Raw genomic sequence first — 21,979 nt, forward strand, 5'->3', positions numbered from 1 at the left:
TTAATGGCAGGAGCCTGTCATCCCTCCTCCTCCCCCGATCAGCGATACTCCCAGGGGCCTTGCTTAGAGGTCCTGCTTAACGTCACTTTGGCAGCGAGCGGCAGGAAAAGCCCAGGAAGCTGCTCTGGGGATATTGATCACATCGAAGCGAGCCGGCTCAGGGGATGGCCAACTCGGGAGGAGGGAGCGTGGAGGCGTTGCTTGGAGCCTGCGTGGCAGCAAGGGCTACTAATGGCTCTCGTACGCAGGCGCTCTGGTCGCCCTGAGCAGCGGTCCAAGGGCCTGTGGACTGGCTAGCGCAGCAGCTACTAGACTGCCGGATTGGGGCTGGTGGTGGGAGGGAGTCGCAGACGTGGAGGAGGAGGAGGGCAATGGAGGCTCCTTCGTGGGCGCATCCAAGGAGCTTCCCCCCTGGGCGCTATCAGCGGGTCTCATGGCAGATTTGGCAGGCTCCCCGAGAGACTGGGGCTCTGAGCCGGTGGAGGGTGGGGAGCTCTAAGCACGGGGAGAGTTGCCAGTTGGTTCAGATCTAGCGTCAGCTTTGAGCATCTCCTCTGCCGACGGCCTGAATTGTCCCCGCGTTTACACTGCTCTTCCTTCATGCTCCAGTTGAACGTTTCAATTTCCCCATCCTGGAAGATGTGATCTACGATGACGTCCCGTGTGAGAACCTGGAATCCGCTCAGTACGGTACGGCCCCACTGCCAGCTCTCTCGGGCGGGGGATGGCCGGGGTGAGGGGCTCGTGGGAGATGGGGATCCTGGTTTCTCTCTGGGGACCTGGCTGGCTGTCCCCCAGCAACCACTAAATCTTTCCTCCTCGCTCAAGCGTTCTTCCTTTAGCAGGCATCGCTTAGCTTTTATAGACGGCTTCCCTTCAGCTCGGCCAAATAAATGACTGGCCTAGCTCTGCCGGTGTCATGTCTTCCTTCTAAGAAACAGGGGCCTCAGAGACACAGGTACGGAGGGCGAGGCCGGATAGTGGAATGAGAATGGAGTCATAGTAATAATAATAGAAATAAGAAGATCTCTTTAAACCCGAGAAGCAGAAAGGCAGGGTGGCCAAGTGGAAAAAGCATGGGCCCAGGAGTCAGAGGATCTGGGCTCTAATCCCAGCTCTGCCAATTGCTGTAAGACCTTGGGCAAATCACTTAAATTCTCTGGGCCTCAGTTTCCTCAACTGTAAAATGGGGATTAAATACCTGTTCTCCCTCCTGCTTAGACTGTGAGCCCATGCTGTTCAGGGACTGTGTCTGACCTAATTAACTTGTACCTACCCCAGCGTTTAGAACAGTATTTGACAGTGCCCTTAACTACCATAATAAAAAAACCCACAAAAAAACAACTAGTCTTCCAGAGAGGGTAATCAAATCGAGGCTTTGCTCGGTCTCTGGCCAATATGGTTCACCTTCAGAGTCCCAGGCTCCCCATCCAGCTAGACCTGTAAACCCGGGTTAGGCCCTTCCTCTCCTCCTCCCCTTTCCCCCTCCCTCTGTTCCATAACCAGCCGTGCCCTAGATGCTTGCCATGGCAAGCATCATGGCGTAATGGGTAGAGCACCAGCTTGGGAGTCAAAAGGTCATGGTTTCTAATATCGGCTCTGCCACTTGTCTGCTGTGCGACCTTGGGTGAGTCACTTCACTTCTCTGGGCCTCAGTTACCTCATCTAGAAAGCGGGGATTGAAACTGTGAGCCCCTTGTGAAACAGGGACTGTGCCTAGCCTGATTTGCTTGTATCCACCCCAGTGCTTACTACAGTGCCTGGCCCATAGAAAGAGCTTAAAAAATACCGTAATTTTTTATTAATTATTATTATCATTCTCTACCTGGTGACAAAGTTCTTCTGAAACCCCCAGCTACTGGAGATCATAGTTCCGGCCAGAACAGAGTTCAAGACTCTGTCCTGCTCATTTCTGAGTCCTATGTCCCTGCTGTACTGGATGGTCAGCACCCGTTTCATGCCAGGGACGCCAAAGCAGGATGGACAGCAGCGGGGCCCGGGTAAGAGGGCCCAGGATCCAGGGGACCTGGGTTCTAATTTTGGTTCTGCCACTTGCCTGCTGTGGGACCTTGGACAAGTCACTTCACTTCTGCAAACCACAGTGTCCTCATCTGTAAAACAAGGTACATGCCCTCTCTCCCCAACAGACTAGTGAACTCCGTGTGGAAAAGGGCCTGGGGCTAAGTTGATTATATTGTATTTACCCCAGCATGCGATACAATGCTTGTCACAAAGAGAGGGCATAATAAAAGACACAATAATAATCAGTCAGTGGTATTTATTCAGCATTTTCTGTGTGCAGATCACTGTAGTAAGTGCTTAGGAGAGGACAGTAAAGCAGAGTTGGCAGTCACATTCCCAATAATGCCTGTTATTATTATTATTACCATGGAGATAATTGCAGCCATGCCAGTTAAAGTTTCCTTTCCAACGGTCATTTTCCCCAGCTGGTAGTTTATGCTCAGAGTGATCCTCTCTCCCCAAAGCCATCGTGTTTCTCAGCTGTAGATTTGACCCTCAAATGTGCTGTTTTTGCCTTTAAGACAGCACTGCCTGACAGCTAGAGCAGTGGGCCCAGAGTCAGAAGGTGACTCTCATCATCATCATCAATCGTATTTATTGAGCGCTTACTATGTGCAGAGCACTGTACTAAGTGCTTGGGAAGTACAAATTGGCAACATATAGAGACAGTCCCTACCCAAAAGTGGGCTCACAGTCTTAAAGGGGCTCACAGTCTAAACGACTCTCCCCCCACCCACTCCCGCCATGCCCCTCTCCCTGCCAGCAATGACAGCATTCCCCCATGGCCTTTAGGCCTGAGGCCCATTCATTCTTAAAATCAATCAATCAATCAATCTATCGTATTCATTGAGTGTTTACTGTGTGCAGAGCACTGTACTAAGCGTGTGGGAAGTACAAGTTGGCAACATATAGAGACAGTCCCTATCCAACAGTGGGCTCACAGTCTAAAAGGGGAAATGTGGCCCATTCATTCTTAAAGTTCTGCTCCTAGAGCTAAGAGGGGAAGCATCCATTGGCCCCACTCAGAAAGGCAGTGAGAGGCACAGAGAGGACCTTGTGTCAGGGATGGGAGTCAGGAGAGCTGAGTATTTTTCTTTTATGGAATTTGTTAATCACTGTACTAAGCGCTGGGGGTAGATGTGAGCGAATGAGTTTGGATTCAGTCCTCGTCCCACAAAGAGCTCACTGTCTTAATCCCCATTTTACAGTTGAGGTAACCGAGGCACAGGGAATAATAATTATAATATAATAATAAGTACTTGTTAAGCACTTACTATGTGCCAAGCACTGTTCTAAATGCTGGGGTAAGTACAAGTTAGATTGGACCGAATCCTTGTCCCACTTGGGGCTCACTGTCTTAATTCCCATTTTACAGTTGAGGTAACGGAGGCACAGAGAAGTGAAGTGATTTGCCCAAGATCACACAGCATAGAGAAGTGGCAGAGTGGCGATTAGAAACCATGTCCTCCCGACTCCCAGCGGTGCTCTATCCACTAGGCCACACTGCGCAGACTGCCTTGGGAGACCTCGAGGGAATCACCTACCATCTCTATGCCTTGCTTTCTCTATCTGGAAAATTCTCTTCTACCTATGCCCCCTTAGCTCCCAGGAATGGGGTAAGAAGGAATGAAGAATATAAAGCTTTGTGTGTAGTTTGGGGGGAAAGTGGCCACACAGATCTGCGGTACCGAGCTGGTTGTCATTCGGCTCATCGGCCTGCTGAGTGCCCAGCCCCTAGCTCACTGGGTCAGGGTGGCCGAGAACCTCCTGCAGTAGAAAATGAGTCTGTCTGCATGGCGAGTCCATCAGCTGCTCCTTTCCCTGGCGAATTCCCTGGTGTTATCTTTGGCTTAAAAGGAGCCCCGTGCCCCCGTCTGCAATTGGAAATTGAATCATGCTAAACTTCAGTTGAAAATTATGGCCGTATTTGTACTGACACTTCCCTTCCTCCCCCAAGGTTTAGAGGGGCAGGGAAGGTAAGGAGGGCCTGCTGTCACAATAACCCAACTGGGCCTCGCTCGGCTAAATGGGAAGGTGCCATCTTTTCCAGGCCTTCACAGAGGCGGAAGGGAGGACACGTGTTTAATCCCCATTTTATAGATGAGGAATCCGAAGGCAGTAAGAACTCTGGAGGTCTGTTTGTCATCGACCAACAAAAAGGCCCGGGGAGGGCGGAGGTGGTTACCCTGATGATGGTGGAGTTTTCCTTCCATAGCTACAGGTGGCACTCGGGCCTGAGACTGGAGGACCAAGAACCAAGCAGAAGGAGCTATTAAGCACTTACTATATGCCAAGCACTGTACTAAGTGCTGGAGTAAATATGAGATTATCAGGGGGCTCATAGTGTAGGTAATAATAATAATAATAATGATGGCATTTGTTAAGCGCTTACTATGTGCAAAGCACTTTTCTAAGTGCTGAGGGGATACAAGGTGATCAGGTTGTCCCACGGGGGGCTCACAGTCATGATCCCCATTTTCCAGATGAGGTAACTGAGGCACAGAGAAGTGAAGTGACTTGCCCAAAGTCACACAGCTGACAATTGGCGGAGTTGGGAGTTGAACACAGGACCTCTGACTCCAAAGCCCGTGCTCTTTCCACTGAGCCACACTGCTTCTCTAGGAGGGAGAACAACTACTGAATCCCCATTTTGCAGATGAGGGAACTGAGGTACAGGGAAATGAAACAATTTGCCCAAGGTCACATAGCAATACATGCATTCATTCATTCAATTGTATCTATTGAGCGCTTACTGTGTGCAGAGCACTGTACTAAATGCTCGGAAAGCACAGTTAAGGAACGAATCTAGAAGGGGGGGGAGACAGACATCAAAACAAGTAAACAGGCATCAATAGCATCAATATAAATAAATAGAATTATAGATATAAACATGTACATAGATACATGTATAAATACGTACATAGATACACAAGTGCTATGGGGCGGGGAAGGGGGAGGAGGAAAGGGAGCAAGTCGGGGTAAGGGGGAGGGGAGGGGAGGCAGAGGAAAAGGGGGGCTTAGTAGTACGTGGTGTAGGCAGGATTAGAACTCAGTTCCTCTGACTCTCAGGTCTGTGCTCTGATCACTAGGCCATGCTGCTCCACTATAGTGTCACTGGTTTCCCTGGCACCTCCCACGCTCCCTCTGCCCTCCTGATGATGTTCCCGCCATTGCACCGAGGGCAGCGAAGAAATAGGAAGGCAGGGAAGCAGCACATTGTGACGAACTCAAGAAGGCCTTTTGCCTCCAGGACCCATTCAAGGCCAAAGAAGTCAAGCGCTTAGTACAGTGCTCTGCACACAGAAGCGCTCAATAAATACGATTGAATGAATGCTGAGGCTGGCTAATGTGGGCAGCAAAAATCGCAGTACCAGCGTAAGGTGTCACCTTGCCCGGCATGTCCGGATATTGTTCTGGATGCCCGCGGGGCCTGTCCTTGTGGAATGCCCTTTGTGGTTCTTAAGCGCTTAGTACAGTGCTCTGCACACAGTAAGTGCTCAATGAATGCGATTGATTCAGATGGAAGCGTTCACCAGTGAGACAGGCTGGACCCCAAACCCCCGGGTCTTCCCGCTGGACCAACAGTAAAACTAATAGTGGTGCCTGTAGTGGTCTGGGGTCTGGGCAACAATGGGCACACCCCCTTTAGTTTGGGTGCTTGGGACTTTGAGAAGCAGTATGGTCTAGTGGATAGAACACAGGCCTGGGAGTAAGAAGTACCTGGGTTCTAATCCCGGCTCTGCCACTTGTCTGCTGTGTGACCTCAGGCAAGTCACTTCACTTCTCTGTACCTCAGTGACCTCTTCTGCAAAATGGGGTTTAAGACTGTGAGCCCCATGTTGGACATGGACTGTGTCCAACTGGATTAGCTTGTACCTACCCCAGTGCTTAGAACAGTGCCTAGTACGTAGTAAGCCATAGACAAATAACATAAAAATAAAAAGCTCTGAATCCCCCTCTGTGCCACTGCCTTACTGCTGGGGAGACCATTTCCTCATTCTCTGTGCCTCAGTGTCCCCCCTCTAGGGCGTGCACCTGAGGTTCTCTGCTATTCTCTCTCTTCTTGTTCCCTCCTAGGAGTGGTCAGAAGCCAATTTTAGCATGCATAGGACGTCATCTCCATCCATTTAGCTGAACTGCCAGCTCTCCGCTCCTGAGAGCGTGTAGGTCAGGGGGTGGGAGAGGGTTAGGGAAGGGGTAGAAAAATCCATATATAGAGCTCATTGCTGGGCTCAGGAATGGCTAATCCCTGGCAGGATTGTTTTCATAACCACTCCCTAGTCTCTCTCTCTCTCTTTTTATCTTCTTCCCCACCCATCTCCCAGGAGTCTGCCCCTCCCGTCAATTCTTTTCTTCCCCCGTCTCCAAAAGAGAGAAAATAACCACCAACCCTGCTCCAGCCAGCGCTTAGTGCTGGGACAGGGCCTGGCGGACATTATTTTAAACAGTTTTCTAGCGGGGCTCGGATTCCTTCACACATTTTCAGAGGGGCCACCCACCACACAACACTCCCCTCGGCCTGTAGCCCATGGCCGAAGCCACGGGCCTCCACACCCTGGGCACACCTCAGCCCAAACTGCTGTTTCGCAAACCGGATTTTTGGTCGAGTGCTTGGAGCTCAACTTTGGAGCAGACCTACTCTCGTCTCCTACACTCCTGCTGTCTTCTGGAGCCTGCCTTTATCCTCCTTGCACCCCATTTTTCTGGCATGATTGCCTATCCAAATACCATTATTATTATCCAGAGGTTTTCCCCCCCATTCCTCCCAAGACCCCCTCCCACTCATTTCTAAAGAAAGTGAGGAAGTGCTGCCTGGCTGGGGGTCCCCATCTCCCTCTGCTGAAGGCACTACCAGGACCTTTCGGGAGTTTGAGGCAAAAACCCCCAATGGAAATGTAGCCAGCCCCTCTTGCTTGTTCAATCAATCAGTCGTGTCTATTGAGCACTTACTGTGTACATCAATTGTATTTATTGAGCGCTTACTATGTGCAGAGCACTGTACTAAGCGCTAGAGCACTGTACTAATCTCTTTGGAAAGTTCATTATAACAAAGTTGTTGGAGAAGCAGCATGGCCTAGTTACAAGAGCCCGGCTTGGGATTCAGAGGTTGTGGGTTCTAATCCTGGCTCCGCGACTTATTAGTTGTGTGACTTTGGGCAAGTCACTTAACTTCTCTGTGCCTCAGTTACCTCATCTGTAAAATGGGGATTAAGACTGTGAGCCCCATTTGAGACAACCTGATTGCTTTGTATCTATCTTAGTGCTTAGAACTGTGCTTAGCACATAGTGCTTCACAAATACCACAATTATTATTATTATTATTATGTTCCCTGCCCACAGTGAGCTTAGAGTTTAGGGGACTGTACAGAGAAGGCCACAGCATCCATCAAAAACAGCTCTCCAGGTTGCACCAGTTCCTGCTTCTCTCAGGGCTAATCTAATTCTGCCTGTGATTTCTCAACTTTTTTTTTTTTTTTACAAATGTGCTTCTTCATCATCATCATCAATCGTATTTATTGAGCGCTTACTATGTGCAGAGCACTGTACTAAGCGCTTGGGAAGTACAAATTGGCAACATATAGAGACAGTCCCTACCCAACAGTGGGCTCACAGTCTAAAAGGGAGAGACAGAGAACAAAACCAAACCTACTAACAAAATAAAATAAATAGAATAGATATGTACAAGTAATGATGATGATGATGATGATGGCATTTATTAAGCGCTTACTATGTGCAAAGCACTGTTCTGAGCGCTGGGGGGAATACAAGGTGATCAGGTTGTCCCACGTGGGGCTCACAGTCGTCATCCCCATTTTACAGATGAGGTAACTGAGGCTCTGAGAAGTTAAGTGACTTGCCCAAGGTCACACAGCAGACATGTGGCAGAGCCAGGATTCGAACCCATGACCTCTGACTCCAAAGCCTGGGCTCTTTCCACTGAGTCACGCTGCTTCTCTAGTAAAAGTAAAATAAATAAATGAATAAATAGAGTAATAAATATGTACAAACATATATACATATATACAGGTGCTGTGGGGAAGGGAAGGAGGTAAGATGGGGGGATGGAGAGGGGGACGAGGGGGAGAGGAAGGAAGGGGCTCAGTCTGGGAAGGCCTCCTGGAGGAGGTGAGCTCTCAGTAGGGCCTAGCAACCATAATAACTGTGGTATTTAAGTACTTACTACATGCTGAACATTGTAGTAAGCACTGGGGTAGATTCAAGATAATCAGGTCACATCACAGTCCCTGTCCCACGTGGGGCTCAGAGGCTAAAGCGGTGGTAGAACAGGCATTAAACCCCCGTTTTACAGATAAGGAAACTCAGGCCCAGAGAAGATAAGCAACTTGCCCTAGGTCACGTTCCAGCCAGGATTCGAACCCAGGTCTCCTGACTCCCAGTCCTGTGCTGTTTCCACTAGGCCTTGCCGTTTCTCTGGACTGTTTTCCCAGGGCAGGCTTCTGGGAGGTTTCTAGACCTTCAAGGGGCAGAGGGGCTCTCTCTGGACACATCTTTCTTTCTAGAGACCCTGCTGAAGACCAGCCTGCTTCTGCTGTTGAGCCTGGGCCAAATCCTCGCTTCTGATATCTTCTTTCCCCTCTGGTTGCCCATAAGCTCTTCCCTCTCTGCCGAGGACACTCACCTGCCCTGTGTGATGATATCACTCACCCTGGGCAGGAGTCAGTCAGTCAAGCGTATTCATTGAGCGCTTACTGTGTGCAGAGCACCGTACTAAGCACTTGGGAGAGTAGAGTATACAAATGTAACAGCTATTCCCTGCCCACACGAGCTTACAGTCTAGAGGAGGACCGATGGAAACCCATTGGGAAACCCAAGTTTGGATCCGGAAAAGAGGCGCCCTGATCCAGGAGTCTAGAAAGGGTCCTTTTGTCAGCGGCGTCCGTTTTCCACAGGGTCAGAGAGGAGCCTGGTTTATGAGGATGTCCACCGCGACGGCGGGGCCCGGGAACCGGAGGACCTAGGCTGGAGCTCCAGCGAGTTCGAGAGCTACAGCGAGGACTCGGGAGAAGAGGCCAAGCCGGAGGTGGAGCCAGCCAAGCACAGGGTGTCCTTCCAGCCCAAGGTAATTGATGGGAGGGTCTGGGGTGGGGACCGGACCGCGGTCAGAATGACCAGAGAGTTGTCGGAGAGAACAAAGGAGGTGGGCAAAGGGATGAGAATAGCTTATGTTTTTCTAGCACCTTTCTTCTGAACAGCCCCCCCCTGTGATCTCAACTTGTGTATTCTTATAATAATAATAATGATGGCATTTATTAAGTAAGCGCTTACTATGTGCAAAGCACTGTTCTAAGCGCTGGGGAGATTACAAGGTGATCAGGTTGTCCCACGCGGGCTCACGGTCTTCATCCCCATTTTACAGATGAGGGAACTGAGGCCTAGAGAAGTGAAGTGACTTGCCCAAAGTCACACAGCTGACAGTTGGCAGAGCCGGGATTTGAACCCATGACCTCTGACTCCAAAGCCCGGGCTCTTTCCACTAAGCCACGCTGCTTCTCTAGCTGCTTCTCTTCCCCAGCGCTTAGAACAGCGCTCTGCAGTGGAAAGTAGCTTGGCCTAGTGGAAAGAGCTCAGATCTAAGAGTCAGAGGACCTGGGTTCTAATCCCAGAACTGCCGCTTGCCTGCTGGGCGACATGGGGCAAGCCACTTTAAACTGTGCCTCAGTTTCTTCATCTGTAAAATGGGGATCAAATCCTCTCTCCTGTTTAGACTGGGAGCCCCATGCGGGTCAGGAACTATGCCCCACCTGTTTATCTGGAATCTGTCTTGGCTCTTAGTACAGTGCTTAGCACATAGTAGGCACTTAAGAAGTGCCATTGAAACAAAAAGGAAGTGTTTAATAGATACTATTACTACTACTCACTACTGGATAGGAAAGGTGAGAAGCAGCATGGCCTAGTAGATAGAGTTTAATAATAATAATAATGATGGCATTTATTAAGCGCTTACTATGTGCAAAGCACTGTTCTAAGCGCCGGGGAGGTTACAAGGTGATCAGGTTGTCCCACGGGGGGCTCACAGTCTTAATCCCCATTTTACAGTTGAGGTAACTGAGGCACAGAGAAGTGAAGTGACTTGCCCAAAGTCACACAGCTGACAAGTGGCGGAGCTGGGATTTGAACCCGTGACCTCTGACTCCAAAGCCCAGGCTCTTTCCACTGAGCCACGCTTCTTCTCTGAGCATGGGCATGGGCATGGGCCCAGGGAGTGTGGGCCTAGGAGTCAGAAGGTCATGGGTTCTAATCTCGGCTCTGCCACTTGTCTGCTGGGTGGCCCTAGGCAAATCACTTCACTTCTCTGTGCCTCAGTTACCTCATCTGTAAAATGGGGATTAAGACTGTGAGCCCTACACGGAATAGAGACTGTGTCCAACCCAATTTGCTTGTATTCACCCCAGCGCTTAGTACAGTGCCTGGCACATGGTAAGGGCTTAACAAATACCACACAAAAAAGGACCTGAGTTCTAATTCCATCTCCCCCACCTTGTCGGCTGTGTTACCTTTGGCAAGTCACTTTACTTCTCTGGGCCTCAGTTACCTCATCTATAAAATTGAGATTAGGACTGTGAGCCCCGTATGGGACATGGACTGTGTCCAACCCAATTAGCTTGTATTTACCACAGCGCCTAATACAGTGCCTGGCATATAATAAGTGCTTAACAAATACCATTAAAAAAGCGTCGGGGAAACCAGGGGCCAGAGTGGTTAAGTGTCTCAACCAGCATCCCACAGTGGCTCAGAGGGGGTTCTTTGTGTCCACCAATGGTCTCTGTGTCCACGTTCAGTGCTCGTCCCTCAGAGCCATACTGTCTTTAATACAGCCCCTCGGTGTCTCACTGCATGTTTCAGACCATTTATAAAAGAGGAAACAGTTGTACCTGTCTGGGATTTCAATGAGCAAGCTTAGCTTTAGGCTATGTCCGCTGCTCCTGGATTTGACTGAAAAGAAGGTTGTGAGTTTTCTTTCCCTGCGGGTGCTCTTCCTCTCCTCTAGACTCTGAGTCTCATGTGGGAACAGGGACTACGTCCAACCTGATTAGCTCGTGCACTTAGTTCAGTGCTTAGCACGTAATAATAATAATGATGGTATTTGTTAAGTGCTTACTATGTGCAAAGCACTGTTCTAAGCACTGGGGGGATACAAGGTGATCAGGTTGTCCCCCGTGGGGCTCACAGTCTTAATCTCCATTTTATAGATGAGGTAACTGAGGCACAGAGAAGTTAAGTGACTTGCCCAAAGTCACACAGCTGACAATTGGCTGAGCTGGGATTTGAACCCATGACCTCTGACTCCAAAGCCTGGGCTCTTTCCACATACCAAGGGATGGCTACACAGGCAGATCCCAGTGATCCATTGAGCCATGCTGCTTCTATTAAGTACTTACATAGTACTTAAGTACTTATGTAAGTGCTATGTAAGTACTTAAATAAGTACTTAAGTACTTACATAGTAAGTACTGTGTAGTAGTACTTACTTAGTACTTACTACATAGTAAGTACTTAAGTACTTAAGTATTTACATAGTAAGTACTTAAATGCCATAAATCTAGTAATTAGGAATTATTAAGAGGATTGACCTTCATTTAAACATAATAATAACAACAACAATAATAATAATGACTGTGGTATCTGCTAAGTGTTTATTATGTGCCAGGCACTGTACTAAGCACTCGGGTGGGTACAAGCAAATCAGTTTGGACACAGTCCCTTCCCTGTCCCATATGGGGCCCACAGTCTTAATCTCCAGTTTACAGCTGAGGTAACTGAGGCACATAGGCAGGAAGTGACTTGCTTAAGGCCACACAGCCGACAAGTGACAGAGCTGGGATTAGAACTCATGACCTTCTGAATTGCAGGCCCATGCTCTAATTGCCTGATGGGTTCTAAGGATCCCTCTAGGCAGAACTCGGCCTAACCCTATGACCCTGCAACTGGCCTGATTCCAGGGCCCGATAGTGGGCTCCTTGGAATAATAATAAATAGGATTGATTGATTGATCGATTGGAATTCCCCGGGAGAAAAACACGGTCCCAACTCCTGAATCTCAGTCTCTTAAACAGAAGCTAATCCTGTTATACCTAGCCAGTCTCAATCAGTCAATCAATCAAGGATATCTATTGAAAATTCGCTTACTGTGTGCAGAACACTGTACTAAGCACTCAGTAGAGGGAAGTAGATTTGTAAGTAGGGTGTGTTAGACCCTTCTGGGAAAAGGTTTAGTCCTCTTATGGGAGCCGGGTGTTCAAGTAAGAATTTCCACCACAAAAGCTTTATTGAACAAACTGTTTTGGTCACTTGCCAGTCTCCATCCCCTCCTGCTTCTCAGCCGCTCTGGGTTGTCTGGAAAAGACTTGCCCAAGGTTTGATTAGTCACTGGGTCAAATGAGATCTGCCATTTTGGCTCCTCTCAATTCCTCTGTGGCTGTTCCACGGTCTTCTCTCGCCTCGCCATAGCCAGATTGCCTCTCCAGTGCTTTGGTGGGAAAGGCAGGGTCTCTGCATTTAAAGCTGGAGGCAGATCTCCAGTGAGAGTCATCAATCATCAATCGTATTTATTGAGCGCTTACTATGTGCAGAGCACTGTACTAAGTGCTTGGGAAGTACAAATTGGCAACATATAGAGACAGTCCCTACCCAACAGTGGGCTCACAGTCTAAAAGGAGAGTCAGCTACTTGGGGACAGGGATGTTTTTGGGAGCCTAGAATGCAGTGAGCTCAAATCCATATATATCCATATATATGTCCATATATATATATATATATATATATATATATATATATAGACAGCTGTGAGCCTGATTTTCACTCTGGGCATTTCTGGTAAAAAAAAGCCTCACACCTGAGTTTGGCTTTCATAAAATAATATATATAATATTGTATAATATATAAAATAATATACACTATAATATATTACTGTATCATAGTATATATTATTTTATGAAAGCCAAACTCAGCTGTAAAATAATATATATAATATATAAAATAATATATACTATGATATATTATTATATCATAGTATATATTACTTTATGAAAGCCAAACTCAGGTGTGAGACTCTTTACCAGAAATGCCCTGAGTGAAAATCAGGCTCTCAGCTGTCCAACTAGATTAGCACCGTGGAAGAAGATAGCATAAAGGGATAGCACCTAGAAAGCCTGTGGCGATGGGGCTATCCCTGGAGGGGGCTGAGTGGAAGAATTTCAGGAGCTTTCTCAGTGCTCTGAGATCCTGCAGTGCCTGTCTTTTTGCATGGGCCCAGCAACGCGGCTGCATGCCTCCCCACCCCGCCTTGCCCCCTGTCTGGCTTGCTACCTGCACCTGGGCAGTGAGGACTGCATTATAGACAGCAGTTAGCTTCAGGGCAAAGGCCAGTCTTTCCACGTGCATCCTGCGCATTGCCACCCCCACCCCACATCCCCTTCTCTTTGCTCCTCATCCCCTTCTCTTCTTGGGTTTAGGGGTGGGGAGGAGAATGGGCTCATAGACCATTTGACGGAAGTTCAAGCTGCAGAAGAGCCGGCGGCGGGCCATTTATCCACTCAGGTTCTGAGAGGCAAACAGAAGACCATTGAAATCTGGGCCTCTTTGGGGTTAGAGTTAGAGAATCCAGATGGAGGCTTTGGTGGACAAAGATGACAAAAAAGTCACCAGGCCCCTCTAGCATGAGGCTGATGGCCCCTCTCATCTCTGTGGGGAGGAAGAAGAGAGGACACAGGGGGATTTTTAATTTTGTTTTGGAAAGCTGCCTCTCTGGAGGAGACAGAGCTGATAAATATGCTCCTGTTTCACTGGGAGGTGCATTGGGGCTCGCTAGCATTAGAGGCCCCCTCATTCCTGCTGCTTTCCTGCTGTCAGAGGTGAGAGGCTTCTCCCCAGCCTGGTGAGATTTGAGCCAGGCGCTGGTGTCCTGGCGGCTTTCACCCGTGGATGGGTCAGATAGGAAACAGAACCTGCCTGGGAAACCCCCCGGCACCCAGGGGAGGAGGGCAGAGGGCAGGCCTCTAGAGCCCACATCTGCTGCTGTTTTGGGTTGATTGCCCAGGTAATAGGGGCACAGTGGGGGGTGGAAGGCCTGGAGGGGGAGCGTGACCAGCTGACTCCAGTCTGCCACTACAGCCGCGTCATGTCAAACCCTAATTAGCTGGGCCTTTTTTAGCTTCCTCTCCCACGTGCCAGCCATTCACTTGAGTCTCTCTTCTCTTGCCTGTTGTTTTTATGTGCTTCCTCCCTCTCCCGCCTGCCTACCTGCTTCTTCTGCCGCTGTCCTCCCGCCTGGCTGCTTGGGGCTCCAGCTCTCTCCAGATCTGAATAGGCTAAAGGAGCGGTACGCCAGGACTAAGAGGGACCTCCTGGCTTTGAGAGTTGGGGGGAGAGACATGCAGGAACTGAAGCAGAAGTACGATTGTAAGGTACTGTCCTTCCCACTGAGGCCCTTTCTGGGCTGGCCCTCGCCACCTTCTGGGGCGGTCAGCTGGGGTGCCGGACTGTCTGACGTGTGGTACATCCATCCCCTGACTTCGGACCCCTCTTCTTTTCAGCACTCGCTTCTCCTTGGCCACGCCTCCTGACACTGAGTCCCGCAACTCAGGTGGGAGGCCTGTGTTTAGAGGGGACCAGGAGGGGATCGCTAAGGTTACGGAACAAGTTAGTGGTTGCCGGGAGGGAATCCCCTCCCAGAGAAGTGCTTTCAGTGGGGACGGACTCAGTGAAGTTATGCCAAACAAAAACAGCATGACTATGGGGAAAGAGTTCAGGCTTGGGAGTCAGAAGGACCTGGGTTCTAATCCCAGCTCTGCCACTTGTCTGTAGCCTTGGGCATGTCATTTTTCTGTGCCTTAGTTACCTCATCTGGAAAGTGGGTTTTAAGACTGTGAGCCCCATGTGGGACATGCACTATGTCCAACTCCGATTAGCTTGTATCTCCCCCAGTGCTTAGTACAATGCCCGGCACAAAGTAATCACTTAACAAATATCATAAGAAAAAAAAGATGTTCCACTTTTGGGTCATGGAATGATGCACAGAGTAAGAAAGTGGAAGAGTTTTCCCAGCATCCAGTGAGGAATAGGCATAGTTCAGGGGGTAAAGAATGCTTGCTCGCTCTTGAGGCCTAATGGTGCTCCTGGCAGATGCTTTTGTGGTGCTCTCCTTCCCTCATCCTGGTGGCTTGGCTTTTTCGATTTCCTTTTTAAAAACTTCCAACTCCCAAAACCCTAATCCCGTGACCTGAATGTGGCCCAAAGGGAAAAGGCAATGACTTCTCTTCAGAAAATCTCTTCTGTCATCTACCAGCCTCAGAGATTGGCCTTTAAATTCTGAGGAAAAAATGGACAGAGAAAGATCACGAAATGGGGAAAGGGAGCTGGTCAGGTGGACTTAACCTGACCCCCTCTCAGTTGGATTCCTTGCTCTTCCCTCCCCTCCCCAGTGGTGCTATGCCTGAGAGATGTTAGACTTCTCCCCTCCCCACTGCCACTCATAGAGCAGAGAGTATAGACTAATGTATAGAATGTGGGCTTGGGAGTCAGAAGGACCTGGATTCTAATCCCAGATCCTCCACTTGTTTACTCTGTGACCTTGGCCAAGTCACTTAACTTCTCTGTGCCTCAGTTCCCTCATCCATAAAAATGGGGACTACAACTGTGAGAGTTAGCATGGATAGAGCATGGGCTTGGGAGTCCGTGGGAGAAGGTCATGGGTTCTATTCCTGGCTCCACCACTTGTCTGCTGTGTGACCTTGGGCAAGTCACTTCTCTGGGTCTCAGTTACCCCCTCTGTAAAATGGGGAGTGAGACTGTGAGCCCCAGGTGGGACAGGGACTGCGTCCAACCCCATTTGTGTCCACCCCAGTGCTTAGTACGGTGTCTGGAATATAGTAAGCACTTAACAAATACCATAATTATTATTATTATTGTTGTTGTGTGGGACATGGACTGACTAACCTGATCAACCTGATTAAACCTGTGTCTACCACAGCGCTTAGTACAGCGGCTGGCACATAGAAAGCGCTTAACAAGCACCATAAAAAATGTGGAGCCAGGGTGAACACAGAGCCCAGAGATCACAAGGGGTCACATGCAGAGATGAGCAGAGCTCGGGTCGGGGACAGGATGGCTTGGCTTAGAGGGCCTTCTTTCTCAGTCAGTCACTTACACTGAGCCACAGGGTCTTAAGTGATCCACTGACAGTGGAGTCATTTCTCTTTTGGGCCTGCCTGATGGGGAGGGTTGAGGCGGGGAATCTTTGTCCCTGAACCCCCTTCTCATCAACCTTGGCTGAAGAGCTGCCGCTGAAGGTTGTTTCAGTGTCACTGCCAATCAGTGGTGTTTATGGAGCGCTTACTGTGTGCCAGGCACTCTACTAAGTGCTTCAAAGAGGATAATGCCACAGAACTGGTCATCACATTCTCTGCCCACCAAGAGCTTCTAGTCTAGCCGGGGAGAGTATTTTCAGGGTCAGTATCTTAGCAAAGTATGGCAGTGCAGTCAGTAGCAGAGGATCCTTGGTACTCTCAAGGGGCAGCACTTAATCATCTCCCTTTCAGATGGTAGTTTTGACTAGGATTGGGGAGGGGTCCTCTTAGGGGAGAATGTTGCTTTTAATGTCGGGGATCAGTTCTGACCTGTGAATTCTAAAGAAAATGCCCCAGCATTTTAGAATTGGGCAGAGGGGAGGGAATGGAGGCTGAAATTTGTTAACTCTGGACTTCCCTGGTCCTGCAGAAAGGTTCTTCCTTCAGAGGGGACCATCGGGGCCAGGGTCCACCTGGCCATCTAGTTCACCTCTCAGAGGGAGGAGGACATGTGGAGGGTGGGCTGGGCCCCGGGGGAGATTTGTGTGTGCAGAGTTGGAACCCCGATGGACCTGCTGGGGGAGATCGATGACTTGCTGCTGGCTCTTCTGATGACAATTGTCTCCCTTCCTTGCTTCCTGCCCCACCTGATCCTGCTCAGATGACCCAGCTGATGAAGGCAGCCAAAAGCGGCACCAAGGATGGCCTGGAGAAGACGAGGATGGCCGTTATGCGCAAAGTGTCCTTCCTGCACAGAAAAGAGGTGCTGGGTAAGGGCGCGGCCTTGGCCTGGGCCATTGATGGATGGGGATGGGGTTTCCTTGTCTTGGAGAGAGGTCCCGTCCAGACCAGGGTTCCCAGAGAAGAAGTCTCTCTGTCTGCTAACGAGGCCGGCGGTGGGGGAGAGGGGGAGAAGAAAAAGAGAAGCAGAAGAGGCTGCGTGGAAATTCTTCAGCGGTTGCTTGAGACCCAAACTGAGCAGCCGTAAGGCCTAGTGGAAAGAGCAAGGGATTGGGAGTCGGAAGACCTGGGTCCTAGTACTAGCTTCTTTACTAGTCTGCTGTGTGACTTTGGGCAAGTCACTTCTCTGGGCCTCAGTTTCCTCATTTGTAAAATGGGAATACAATATCTCCTAAAACTGTGAGCCCTATCTGGGACAGGAACTGTATCCAACCTAAATAATAATAATTATTATTATTATGGTACTTAAATGCTAAGTGCTGGAGTACATGCAAGTTAATCAAGTTGAACACAGTCCCTGTCCCACATGGGGCTCACACTCTTAATCCCCATTTAACAGATGAGGGAACTGAGGCCCGGAGAAGTGAAATGACATGTCACACAGCAGAGATGTGGTGGAGCCGGGATTAGAACCCAGGTCCTTCTGACTGCCAGGTGCATCCTTTATTCACTAAGCCATGCTGCCTCTCTATCCCTCCACCTGCTCACTGTAATCTGATTATCCTACTATAATGCTTGGCATATAGGAAATGTTTTTTATTATTGCTTTTCAGTGTGCCTTTTGTGAGCCCTGGAGGTAGACCATTCTGTAGTTTTAAAGTAAAAAAGCTCATCCCTAGTGTGAACCTTGCTGGGTAAAATGGAGGTGGCTCCTCTCTAATGTCAGTTTATCTGCCTTAGTCACCATATTCTCCAAGTTTCTTTAGTGTGATGTACTTCAGTGGCACTGCCCTGTCATTGCGCTGAACTAGGAAGTCCACCCTATCCTTTCTACGCCTCCAGGGTAGAAAAGAAGGAAGAACAGTAGAGCAAGCAGCAGCAGATTAAGGCCCTCACCCAATTTGCCCAACCTGCCCTGACCTCTGAAAATCTTCCAAAAATCACTCATGAATAAGCCCACCTTCTTTCCATTTTTTGTCTCCTTGGGATGGGGCTACATGGTCAGGTGATCACTTAACACAAGAACCTGAAGCTCAGAAGGCCCCAGTCTGAGGGAAAAACGTTTCTTCAAGATCAGTGGTCCTCCATCAATCAGTCAGCGTGGCTCAGTGTAAAGAGCCTGGGCTTGGGAGTCAGAGGTCATGGGTTTGAATCCCGGCTCTGCCCCATGTCAGCTGTGTGACTTTGGGCAAGTCACTTAATTTCTCTGTGCCTCAGTTACCTCATCCGTAAAGTGGGGATTAAGACTGAGCCCCACGTGGGACAACCTAATCATCTTGTATCCTCCCAAGTGCTTAGAACAGTGCTTTGCACATAGTAAGTGCTTAACATGCCATTATTATTATTATTATAATCAGTCAATCAGTGGTTTTAATTAAGCACTTACCGGAGTGCTGAGCACCATAACTAAGCACCTTCCTATTGCGTACTTTATCCCATTTACCCAGACCGATTCCAGTCCATCCCCTTTTACCTCCCTTGCCTCCCTACCCAGCAGGCTGTTGGTGGCGGGAGCCAATTCCCATATCGATCTTGCAGTTTTCATCAACCCCGTATCATCTTGTTCCATCTCAGGAATTTAAATCTCTCTAGTCATCTTACTGGGCAGGGATTGCGCCTCCCAACACTGTTTACGTATTTTCCCAAGCACCTAGTACAGTGTTCTGCACACACTCAGTGAGTACTCAAATAACCTTGATGAATTGATTAAAGACTGCAGGGTTTCCTCAGTGCAAGGGCAAACTTTACCTTCACCTTCTAGGAGTTAACCTTTATGTTGCCAGCTCTTGGAGGTTGGGGGCTGGATCTCTCGTACATTTATTTTATTCCTCACTCACACAAATGGATAAAATGTTTCGGCCATTTAGACATAGGTCCATAGAACTCCTCACTCTTGGCTTCAAGGCTCTCCATCACCTCGCCCCCTCCTACCTCACCTCCCTTCTCTCCTTCTCCAGCCCAGCCCGCACCCTCTGCTCCTCTGCCGCTAACCTCCTCACTGTGCCTCGTTCTCGCCTGTCCCGCCGTCGACCCCCGGCCCACGTCCTCCTCCTGGCCCGGAATGCCCTCCCTCCACACATTTGCCAAGCTAGCTCTCTTCCTCCCTTCAAAGCCCTACTGAGAGCTCACCTCCTCCAAGAGGCCTTCCCAGACTGAGCTCCCTTTTCCTCTCCTCCTCCCCATCCCCCCCACCTTACCTCCTTCCCCTCCCCACAGCACCTGTATATATGTTTGTGCAGATTTATTACTCTGTTTATTTTACTTGTACATATTTACTGTTCTATTTATTTTATTTTGTTAATGTGTTTTGTTGTCCGTCTCCCCCTTCTAGACTGTGAGCCCGCTGTTGGGTAGGGACCGTCTCTATATGTTGCCAACTTGTACTTCCCAAGCGCTTAGTACAGTGCTCTGCACACAGTAAGCGCTCAATAAATACGATTGAATGAATGAATCTGAGCATTCTCTTGACCCAAGTCCAGTACTCTGATCCCAGCACGTAACTTTTTTTACAGTATTTTTATTTTTTTTTAACGGTATCTGTTAAGCACTCACTATGAACAGGCACTGTACTGAGCGCTGGGAAAGATGCAGAGGAGGAGCAATATGGCATTAGTGGATAGAGCACGGGCCTGAGAGTCAGAAGGTCATGGGTTCTAATCCCAGCTCCGTCACTTTTCTGCTGTGTGGCCTTGGGCAAGCCACTTTACTTTGCTGTGTCTGTTACCTCATCTTTAAAATGGGGATGAAGACTGTGAGCCCTGTGTGGGACAGGGACTGTCCAACCTGATTTTGCTTGTATCCACCCCAGCGCTTAGTACAGTGCCTGGTACATAGTATGCACTTAAATACCATAATTATATGAGAAGCAGCATGGCTTAGTGAAAAGAGCACAGGCTTGGGAGTCAGAGGTCGTGGGTTCTAATCCCAGCTCCACCATTTGTCAGCTGTATGACTTTGGACAAGTCACTTAGCTTCTCTGTGCCTCAGTTACCTCATCTGTAAAATGGGCATTAAGACTGTGAGCCCCATGTGAGACAACCTGCTTACCTTGTATCTGCCCTGATGCTTAGAACAGTGCTTGGCACATAGTAAGTGCTTAACAAATGCTATTATTATTATTATTGTTACAAGCTAAGCTGTCCCACGTGGGGCTCACAGTTTTAGCCCCCATTTCACAGATGAGGTACCTGAGGCATGGATAAGTGAATTTACTTGCCTAAGGTCAAATATCAGAAAAGTGATGGAGCCAATATTAGAACCCAGGACCTTCTGTCACCCATGTCTGTGCTCTACTAGGCACGCTGCTTCTCTTATTAAACAGTTACTGTGTGCCAAGCATTATACTAAGTGCCGGGAAGATACAAGACAATTGCATTGAACATAGTCCCTGTCCCAAATGGAGCTCACAGCCTAAGTAGAAGGGAGTGGAATTTAATTTCCATTTTACAGATGGGGAGACTGAGACAAAAAGAAAAGAGAAGTGACTTGCCCAGGTCACAGAGCAGATAAGGGTGGAGCCAGGATAAGAACCTAGGTCCTCTGACTCCCAACCTCTTTTAAGGAGACAGAAAAGTGGCAAAGTGCATTTTCCAGAGTAGTTACTGTGGGCCTGTAACCTTGGCCTAAAGTGAGTACAAAAGATTCATTCAATCATATTTACTGAGGGTTTACTATGTGCAGAGTACTGTACTAAATGCTTGGGAAGGTACAATAAAACAGAGTTAGTAGACATGTTCCCTGCTCTCAGCAAGCTTAAAGTCTAAAGGGTTAGGCAGACATTAAATAAATAAATTACAGATATGAGTGCTGTGGGGCTGAGGGGGGAGTGAATAAAGTGTGCAAATCCAAGTGCAAAGGTGACACAGAAGGGAATGGGAAAAGAGGAAATGGGGGCTTAGTCGGGGAAGGCCACTTGGAGGAGATGTGCTTTTAATAAGACTTTGAAGGTGGGGAGAATGATTGTCAGATATGAAGAGGAAGGGTGCTTCAGGCCAGCAGCAGAACATGGGTAAGGGATTAGTGGAAAGATAGATGAGATTGAGGTACAGTGAGTAGTTTGGCATTAGAGGAGTGTTTGCCCTGGGTTGTAGTAGGAAATCAGGGAGGTAAAGTAGGAGGGGGCATAGCGATTTAGTGCTTTAAAGCCAAGGGCAAGGCGTTTCAGTTTGATATGGAAGTGGATGGGCAACTACAGGAGGTTCTTAAGGACTAGGGAAACCTGGACCGCATGTCTTCTTTTTTTTTTTTTTTTTTTTTTTTTTTTTTTTTTTTAGAAAAATGATCCAGACAGCAGAGTGAAGTATGGCCCAGAGTGGGGAAACAGAGGAGTCAGGGAGGTCAGTAAGGAACCTGACGGGATTAGTCAAGGCAGGATAGGATAAGTGCTTGCATTAACGTGATAGCGGTTTGGATGGAGAGTAAAGGGTGGATTTTAGTGATGTTGTGAAGGTTGAACCTATAGGATTTGGTGACATATTGAATATGTGAGTTGAATGAGAGAGGTGAGTAGAGGATAATGCCCAGGTTACAGACTTGTTAAATAGTGAGAATGGTGGTGCTGTCTACAGTGATGGGAAAGTCAAGGAGAGGACAGGGTTTGGGTGGAATGACAAGGAGTTCTCTTTTGGACATACTAAGTTTTAGGTGTTGGCGAGACATCCGAGTAGAGAGATCCTGAAAGCAGGAGGAGATGTGAAACTGCAGAGGGGAGAGATCAGGGCCCGAGATGTAGATTTGGGAATCATCTGCAT

The 21,979-nt window shown here is 48.6% G+C and overlaps 1 protein-coding gene across 1 annotated transcript in view; it reads left to right on the top strand.

Moving 5' to 3' along the window:
- The window catches only part of ARHGEF10L (Rho guanine nucleotide exchange factor 10 like), a 176,320-nt gene that overhangs the window by 62,979 nt on the left and 91,362 nt on the right, over positions 1–21,979 (top strand). The window contains 4 exon segments of the mRNA XM_038747301.1: positions 610–690; positions 8,934–9,103; positions 14,331–14,447; positions 16,990–17,098. Of these exon segments, the coding sequence (XP_038603229.1) occupies positions 610–690; positions 8,934–9,103; positions 14,331–14,447; positions 16,990–17,098 (477 nt within the window).

Source organism: Tachyglossus aculeatus, chromosome 5, assembly GCF_015852505.1.
Source record: "Tachyglossus aculeatus isolate mTacAcu1 chromosome 5, mTacAcu1.pri, whole genome shotgun sequence".
NCBI lineage: Eukaryota > Metazoa > Chordata > Mammalia > Monotremata > Tachyglossidae > Tachyglossus > Tachyglossus aculeatus.